Here is a 10,000-nt window from a genome sequence, read left to right as displayed (position 1 = left end):
TATAGATTTGAGGTGTTATCTTGGCAGTACATTAATGGAATACACCATAATGTTTCCTTTTGAAATGGTTCTGAATTACTCTGTTGCAGATATAAATGAGTATTAATATCTGTAGAATTTGTATTCATTTTGTATTTGTGGTTAAATGTCTTTGTTCACAGTTTCCATGTATGAGAAATAGCCAGTATTAAGCACTTGGATGGTATAAGCTGCTAACGAATTATGACGTATTTTCTATATTTAAGAGGACAGTTTTAGTATTTAGATGATTTCATTTCTTGGGAACAATTAACTGCATAATATTAGTACTAAATTAAGGCTTGTTGATGAATTGAACCATGTAACCAGGCTGTTTTGACATACATGATAGTCATCAAATCCTATCAATTCTATTCCTGTTCAGACCCCCCTGCTCATATCTTCCTCACATCATTGTTTTATTTTAAAATTCAAATAAAAAGTTTTAGTCTAAAATCTAATGACACCTTATTTGTAGGGGTAGAGACTAGGCCTGTAGTTTCATTTGTATAGGGATTCCCAGGAGCAGGAAACTTCCATCAATGCAAGTCAGCAACTTCTTTGTCATTTATAGTCACAGAATTGCCTGGAACCCTGAGACCATGTTAAGTGACTCACCCTGGATCACACAGCCAGTGCATAACAAGGACAGGCCTTCCTACCTTCTCTGTTTGTTATAGCAGACCTACAAATAGCTCATTTTATAATTTGCTTTTCATTATCCATAATGATGAGGTATATGGGATCTACTGATAATTCACAAATTTTATTTTAGCCACTAATTTCAATCTTCCTTCACCAAACCTTATGTCAGAGTCTCTGCTGACAGTAAAAATGGACTAATTTGAGTTTTGCTTTGTTACTTTTTCTCTGTTGGAAGTTCTAATGAATAGGGAAATAGCCAGGAAGGGGGTAGGCATAATCAGAGAAGTAGCCACATGAGGCCCAGATATCCTTAACCTGGCTAACCAGCCCCTGAATAATTAAGATTTGACTTCACTCATATAAGAAAATGGTAAAATGAACTGGGTTCAGGAGATGTGCTAAATTTGTGTTCGAGTTCAAGCATGGATTTGTTTTTTGTTTTGTTTTGTTTTTCCCGAAATCATGCTTCGTTGTTTTATTTTTCCTTTAATGGTATAATTTTTTTTTTGCATATGTTCATTCATGTTTCATATACCATGTGATTAAAATGTATTTCCCATTCTTGAGCAAATTTTTCTTTACATTCACTTTTACGCATTAAAATGTATACATAATTAAAATGTGACCCATTAATTCTATAAGACTCTTCCTTAGAGGCACATTTATATAACCGGTCTCCCATATACAATTAATCTGCATTGTTTTTTACTCTAGCCTGCAGTGTACTTAATGACCACCTAAGTAGTCTTAAAGTGTGGCCCCTACTTCCCCCTTAATTTTCCTTTCAGCAGGGTAAATGGCCGACACATGCTCGGTAGGATTTTTCTTTCAAGGAAGTTTCTCTCAATGAGTTGTAACACAATAAAAAAGTTGTCAGTGGTGATCAGCTGGCCAGCAAGGCAGGCCATGCACCAGTAGAGGGATTGGGGCGTGGGCCAGAGAATCAACAGTTTGATGACACCCCTTCCTAATGATTTTCCTTTCTGTTTGTCCATTTCACTTACTGATTTTCTGTGTATTGTTGCAGACATCTCAACAATGAGCATGCGCTGGACGATAGAAGTACAGCTCAATGTAGAGTACAGATGCAGGTTGTACAGCAGTTAGAACTCCAGGTAAAAGAACATTTATTTTAATATTACCTCAATATTAATCAAATTCCAAATCTTTACAGTGCTGTAATGAGTTCTGGTCCACTCATTATTGATGGAACAGGAGATTTCAAAACCTATTGTTATTTTTAAAAACCCTCAAGAACATTTAGTCTCATTTCTATTTTCTAAAGTACAATATTAATTTTTAAAGTATATTTATATGTATGCAACCATCTCTCAATTATCCATTTTCTGGATTATCTGCGGTCAAGTAGCAGGAGCTCCTTTTCTCTCACTTACTAGCTGATTCTCAAACTGCCTACAACAGGCCTGATCTGGGCAGAAATTGGAGCTTGGGAATAGTGTGTGTGTGTGTGTGTGTGTGTGTGTGTGTGTGTGTGTGTGTTTATTTATGCGTACTCTCGTATGTGTGTAGGCAAGAGGTTAGCAGAGGAGGGGAAATTAAAACAATGTTGTACATTATATAGTTACCAGCAGCCATCGAAAAGCCTATTTTGTATGCAAGACAGCAGTGCGGAGATATATGGAAAGCCCTGGGCTAAGTACAGAAGATAATTACATTTGGAATTTTACTGAGTTAAGTCATTTACAGCTTCAAATAGTTGCAGAGAAAAAAATCAGCAAAAAAACACACAAACTTTTTTGTTGTGACTCTTCAAGACAGAAAGGAATTTTAAAATTGGTTATCAACTTATCTTACAGTGACTATCTTGGCTTAAATATTTGCCAAATTTTAACGTTTTCTGAGCCAGTTAAGATTGTAGCATCACTCAGAGCAGTGTCTAAACTTAATGCAGTATCAGTTATATATTAAAACTAAAGGCCCAATAGTAAAATATCAAAATCTTATCCAAACTCTTTAGTGAAATGTTACTCTAATACATTTCTTGACTGTAAAAAACAAAAAAATTCAGTTTTATTGGGAGGTTGAAATGAACAAATTGTCTTTCATGCTTATGCTGATACAGTTTAATTAAAGCAACTTGGACTGTTTGTTTCCATTTTTTTATAGAAATACTACTTGCCTGCTCTTGATTTTAGTGTTTATTACTTCATAATTATCCCACATTTAGTTAATAACATGGATTAGTTGATACTTGGCTCATACTTCAATTGGTATACAGATTTGTTATGGTTCACAGAATCATTCCATGTCACCAACTTGAGGTTGTTTTAACCTTTGGTAGTTGATGCACTGATCATCTGGTTCCATCTTGTCCTGGTTCCTTGCTGCTGCTCTGGCTTCTCTTCCTTACTCCTTTTAGAGTAGTTTACCATTTAATCAGTTTTCAAATAGAATGGGTGAAGACAAGAGGTAGAACGTTATTAGGAGCTTATCTCTGTTACTTGTCAGACGTCCTGATTCAGAACTAGATGGTGAAGAGCTGAAGCTATTGGTCAAAATTGAGGATTGGGGATTATGTTAGGATTTCAGTTAGTCGTGCTATGATTCTTTTTGCTCTTCTAACTTCCACTACCTTCCAGTCACTCGGTCAAAAAGCATTTATTGAGCACCTCATATTCGTCAGGCATTGTGTTAAGTGCCAGGGCCACAAAGAAAAGCAAAAGAAAGAGAGTCTTCTTAAAAGGAGCTCCCAGTCTAATGGGAGAGACAACATGAAAACATCTATATACAAATAAAAGATCAATCCACTGATTAAGTAGAGCTCATAAACAGAGGGAAAGCACAAGCATTAGTGGAGAAATTCTTGTGGAAGGTAGGGTTTTAGCTAAGATGTAAAAAAAGCCTGTGAAGCCAGGAACTGAGATGAAGATGGAAAGAATTCCAGACCTTGAGGACAGTAGTGACTGTGGTGACTTTACACCCTACAGACAAACTTTTAGCGAGCTTTGATTTCTTTGTGGCCATTAAATTTACCATTGTGTAATTTTTCAAAGAAGTATCTTTCATTAGTATTTAAACTAAAAGGACTTTGTTACATTTATGAAAAGGGGGCTAATTCTAATGGACTCAATTTCTTTAGAAAATGAAAAACTGGAAAATTCTTATATAAATCTGAACAATTCTGCATCATATAGTGATGCCAAGCAGGTCAGAAAAACAAACGATTGTACTAATAGCATTTTTTTTCCTTTATTTGCTGTTGCAAGTGGAGTAAGGTACCCTGACTGCTCTTGTATCTCGTTCATTACCAGTCTTCTGAACATGATTAGCTCTTTCTTTACTTCCCCTATGATTATCGCCCTTCCACCCTCTCGGGGCTGCCATATTTTGTACAAGGAGCTAGGAAGCATGCTTAGCCCTTATGATTGTTGGTACTCCTCTTTAGCAACTCCCTGTCACACTAAAAGCTTCCACATGTGGACTACTTTATTCTGAGCTGTTTGGGGAAGTGAAGAGAGTCATAGTAAATGAGCTGCATTTTCTGGATTCAAGTATTTTGCTTATCTCTGCTAATGAGATGAACGAAAGAGAGAGCCTAGAGCTAGTTTAATAATCCAACCAAAGCAGGTAGGACAAGAAGAGCCAAGTAAAAACCACAGCCAAGAGCTTTGAATAATAACAATGTGTGATTCACAAGTGGTAGTGGATAGTATGGTTCTAGTGGGTTTTGTGTAACACTGGTGAATACTCTAAAAAGGTACATTCATGGAGTCAGGAGGATCTGAGTTCAAATCTGGCCTTGGACACTTGACACGTACTAGCTGTGTGACCTTGGGCAGGTCACTTAACCCTGATTGCCTTGCAAAAAAAAAAAAAAAAAAAAGGTCCATTCAGATGATAGGCGGAAAAAAAAAAACCAAGAAATGGAAACTACATGGTAACCCATTGGATAAATAGTTCCTTAAGGTCTCAGGCCTGGTATCCGGACAAAAGAAGTTTCATCTAGTCTGGGTTCTTTCAAAATTTAACTGTCATTTAAGGAAAATCATTTCATCTTTCTAGGTCTACATTTTCTTTGATCCTCCTCTGTCTATGTCGAGATGTGGAAGGTTCTCCTAAGCTAGAATGGCTCAGGGTATGGCCTGGAAATGGGCTGCTCACTTGTTATCCATATCTTGTCTAGGTGAACACCCAAGAGTTCTTCACCAGTCTGGCCAGAAACTGGTTTACTTGGTCCAGCAACACCTGAGAATAGTCTCTTTACTACCCCTTCACTCCTCCTCCCATGATGAAATTACAGAGCCGTGATTATGAGTACCAAATGAAGGTGTTACACCAGGTGGTCTCTGCTGGTCTTTCCAGATTGAAAGTTTTGTGATTCTATAAGAGAAAGGCAAGATTAGGAAGTTAGCAGATGGAAAGTATATAAGGGTATTTACAGAATATTTTCTTATGGAGAAAAGCATAAAAAGAAATAACCTCAAATACATATACCATAGGGTATTCCGTTCAGGACATGGGACATATTTCAGGGCTGCCTTCCTTCTAGCCTCAGATGATTCTACCTATATGCTTTTGTGAGTTATTTCATTCTCATATGGATAAGTGATTATATCTTCATCAAAGCCTTTTAACAGTAAATCTATTTAAAGAACATGTAGAATTTCCAAAGCAACTTGCCACCATTGTCATTATTTAAGACCATTCTTGTCATTCATGGCCTACTACCCCCATTTTGCACATGAGTAGAGACCAGATAGGGAAAACAGAAGACATGAATAAAAAAATAAAAATAAAAATAACTCAAAGAAAAGGCCAGGAAACACCTGATAATCTGGCAGCTTTCCCCCTCCCTTCCTCACACATAGTTGAGCAGAAAACTATAAAGTGGGCTGAGGGGATGGGAAAAATGCTAAGTACCTAGCTGAATGAGGGTGTCAGTGTTTGAAATTGTATAAACCTTTTTGCTTCTCCAGCTGCAGTGGAAGTTGTTGGACAAGGAAAGAGTTGAAAGGATCTGGTTCCTTAATGAGCACTTAGTCAAGTGATGAACTGTCAAGGTGGCATTGGGATCCAGGTAGTGGCAAAAATTGTTACCCGATTCTGTATTTCCCTGCTTGCCACTGGTGTTCCCTTGTTTACTTTCTGATGGTCAGATGTGTTGCTCTGTCCCAAGGTTAGCCTCACACCGCAAGTGCCAGACTTGTATCAAAAAGCTCCTCCAGGGGCATGATAAAGGGAACTGGAATTATCAGAATTTGAAAAAATTCTTATGTCACCTGAAACTTTTAAGAGAGATGTGTGGTAAAGTCCTAAAAAGTTTGGAATAATTGCATTAAGGGAGAAAGAGACATCCTTAGGAAATAGCTAGGAATATTTAGGCTTTTCTTTAGGGAATGACTAAGTTCTTTGGCCCTGAAGGTTTCCATGTGATCATACCCAGATCAGTTAGTGATTCTCAGAATCTCAGGGCAGGCAGTGACTAGTGGGCCATCTTGTCTGCCCCAGCCCTGGACACAGATATCCTCCCACACATCCCTTTCTGAGAGCCTTTGCTGGAGTTTCTCTTCTGAGGGAGAATCCACCACTTTCATGGCAGTACAGTTTTCTGTTTGGATAACTCTAATTGTTAGGATGTATTTCCTTCTATTCAGCCTAAATGGCTTCTTCTCAACCTTTCACCATTGTTCCCAGGTATGCCCTCAGGGTCTGATCCCTCTCCGAAATGACAACCCTTAAAATACTTTTAGTATGGCTATTACCTTAAAAAAACAAAAAGATGGGCTTTAGAGCACTAATAATGCTCCTCTAGCCAGTCCACTTTCCTTGGCAAAATCTCCTGTACAAATTCAAATGGCCTTCACTGCTGTTTATAAAATGGGCCACTAGCTCTCCTCTGCAAATTATTAAGCAACAATGCTAAAGTTTTGAGAGAAATAAAAATGGTGTCAGCAAAGACTAATTTGGTTACTGTTAGGGGAAAGGGAGTATTAACCCTATTTAATAAATGAGAGACCTGAAAAATGGAAAACAAAGCTCAAAATCCAGTGGCATAGCTATATTTCCTGAGTACTAATAATAGCATTGGAGAGCCAAGTAGCTCAGAAAAGAGAGAGATGCTAGACCAGGAGTCAGAAATGGCATCAGTTCAAATCCAACATCCCATAGTTATTAGCTGAGTGACCCTGGGCAAGTCAGTTAACATCTATATAGCTCAGTTTTCTTGTTTGTAAAATGGGAATAGTAATAGCACCTACATCACAGGATTGTTGTAATGATCAAATGAGATATTATTTGTAAAGCTCTTTGCAAAATTTTATGGCACAAAATAAGTACTAGTTATCATTGTTATTATTATTAATGAGATTAAATCTACATTGTGACCACACTGTCATTCTGAAATCATTACTGAGTCTGGTTGTTATCAATTTCTTCCACTTGTTTTTGAAAGTCACACATACATGCACATACATATACACACACATGTTAACAATTGAGGCATGTTATGGTCTCAACAGAGTTATGCCCACGAGGGACACAAAATCAAAGACCCGTTATGCTAGATGACTCCTCAGTGAGTAGGGAGAAGGGACAACTTCGTGGTTTTCCCTTTTGTCTCGAGTGAATGTGGAAAAGTTTAAAAACTGATCCTAGTGGCAGCTTATAGAGGTACTACATAGCATCTGTCACCTTCCCTATATCTCTGCTTCCATGATGATTAAATGGGTAACCTAGGGTCTTAGAAACTCAGTGTTCTATCCACTTTAAAGGGCCAAAAATAGACTTGTAGATAAGGCCTTCCTGACTATCTTGGCGTTAAGAATTGTAGGCTAGAGTGAAGTATCAGCAAGGAGAAAATGATACATGTTCTGATGGCAAAATGAGGCATTAAAATCATCACAAACCAATTACAGTACTTATTTTACATAAAATAACTTCTTCCTTAAACGATGCTGTTTGTAATCAAACCCATTTCTGACAATACCACTAATAGTATCCATTTTTAGACCTCTGTAACCCCATTTGGGGCAATGTTGATGAGAGCTTCCTCACATCAGTGGCCTGCCAAGCCCCTCTGACTTCTTCTGAGTGATCTCCAATGAATGATGGGGAAGTGCTAATAGCACGGTGCCTTTAGATCGCAACTGCTTTGTGACCAAAGAATGGGGAGAAAAAGAGGGGAAAAATTCTTGGGATTTTTCACTCCCGTGTCTTGCATTTAAAAACCAAGAGAGACTTTATTTTTCATAATTTAAAATGCTGTCTAACTACATGAGCGTTAGAATTCCTAGACTATGACTGAGTATTAGTGTGTGTCTGCTTTAAATGTCAAGAGAATCTTTAACAATAACATGTAAGGAATGTTAAGATGGTGACAGAATACAATAAAAGTAAGGAAAAATTTAGATTGGTGGGAAATGAATCCTGTGTTGTCCAATACCTGAGCATTCTAGAAGGGCTTACGGAAGTTATTTTAAAATGTTCATTGTGACTAAGTGTGGGAGATCCATTTTTTTTTAATTGTTAGTTTTATTGACTAGGTCAGAAATAAATTTTTGGTAAATATTCACTTTGACAAATGAATTCCCCTCTTATTTATTCTGGATTATACTGTTGCTCTAGTTTTTCTGTCCTGGGAGATCTATGTTTACCTTCCTTGTATATGTTACCTTTTAAATGGATTAACGCATTTGTATATTCATGGCAATTTTGAAAGCCAAAAAGTGTATTATTTTTCACATGCATTTTAATTCCCTAGAAAACAGGCTAGTGTAGTTGAAAGAATATTGGACCAGAAGTCGAGAGCTAGGCTTGTGTGCAGATCATCTACCTAATGTGCAGCTAACGATGAGCAAGTCACAGCCTTTTTAAACCTCTATTTCCCTTTGAAATGACCCTCTTCTAGCTTGAAAATTCTATAAAATAAAATAAGTGATCTTCCGCTTGTAAAAACCATGTTCACCTAGTCTACTAATTCAGTACAGACAGAAATCTGCATTCATTTAAATGCACAGTCTCCACCCATACCCCATAAGTGACATTGACCAAATTGGACATAGAGTTTAGTCCATATGACCACATACAAAATGGCTTAGTTGAATGAGCCTGAGCCAAATTTTTCCTACTTAAAAGAATGAATTTTTAATTCCTCAGTTTTTAGCTTTGAAGAGGATGATAGAGCTCTCTCTCCTGCAAAGAAAGATGATCAGTATGGTCCCAACAGTGCCAACTTTTCTCCACTCCTTAACTTAGTCAATACAGCTTAAATCCAGTTTTAGGCCCTAATGATAGAAGGAAAATGAACTAGCTAAGCCAAAAAAGAAAAGCTGTTGCCTGTGCTGAGGGCCCAAAATAAATCAGCAGGCAGGAGAACTGATTCATGGCCCAGTTCTGAAAGTGTAATGCATTGTTCTCCCTTCTCTTCCAAGAGAGTCACACTTGCTTATTCATGAAGCTGTTGAGTAGTATGCCACCTTTACCAGGCTTCCACCTTCTTCAATTATTTCTTCATGAGAAGGTGCCTCCTGTAATGACAATTCAGTTTAACAGTAGATTTTTGTTACGACTTCATGCTAGGTATTGGTGATGTAAAGCTAAAAATGACATAGTGTTCCTGCCTTCATGGCGCTTACGTTTTACCGCAAGAATACAGCATTTACACAGCTAAGCAGAGGACAAAGAGGAAGTACTAACATCTGGATGAGAGAGCAAGAAAAGCTTCAAAGAGGAGGAGGGTGGCATCCAAAGTAGGCAGGATTCAGTGAGGCACAGCTGAGAATGAAGCATCTAGTTAGTGAAACAGTAGTCCAGTCAGGAAAATATTTATACTTTATGTAAATATTGGCTTGCTAATATTTATGTGTTATATAAATATTGCTAATACAATATATATGTACATATGTATATATGTGTATATATGTCTTGCTAAATAAAATCATAAATACTGGTTTTCAGCGTGCTATCCAAACGTATCATCCTGTTTGTAGCTCTGTCAATGTTCTTTAAATGCCTATACTCCATCTACTTTTGCCTAGAAATGGGCACATTGACGTTTAAATTATTTTGCAAAAATCCACCCACTGAACATTGACTAGGGCAAGTGTATTTATTTTAATGTGTTTACTGGATCTGTCCCTGTCCTATTTCCATGGGAATTTGTGCTTCTGAAGGTACTCACATATATTTACTAAAGATGTTGTCCATATTCTCTTACTCTAATGATTGCAAACATAGTAAAAGAGTAGAGATGTTTAATTTATTTAGTTGTGGGCACCTGATGAAATAAAATACATAAAAATCATTGTAAATTTTTAAAGCACTTCCCCAGTGGTGTGTGTGTGTGTGTGTGTGTGTGTGTGTGTGTGTGTGTGTGTGT

General features: G+C 37.3%; 1 protein-coding gene across 7 annotated transcripts in view; it reads left to right on the top strand.

Moving 5' to 3' along the window:
• The window catches only part of FOXP1 (forkhead box P1), a 684,561-nt gene that overhangs the window by 637,268 nt on the left and 37,293 nt on the right, over positions 1-10,000 (top strand). For all 7 annotated transcript variants that reach the window (XM_027864125.1, XM_027864120.1, XM_027864124.1 and 4 more), the window contains one exon: positions 1,691-1,778. In XM_027864125.1, the coding sequence (XP_027719926.1) occupies positions 1,691-1,778 (88 nt within the window). The remainder of the gene's footprint in view (positions 1-1,690; positions 1,779-10,000) is intronic.

Source organism: Vombatus ursinus, unplaced genomic scaffold (assembly GCF_900497805.2).
Source record: "Vombatus ursinus unplaced genomic scaffold, bare-nosed wombat genome assembly UNPS02014773.1, whole genome shotgun sequence".
NCBI lineage: Eukaryota > Metazoa > Chordata > Mammalia > Diprotodontia > Vombatidae > Vombatus > Vombatus ursinus.
Note: the sequence above shows the minus strand (reverse complement) of the source record. Positions and strands in the feature narration are given on the sequence as shown.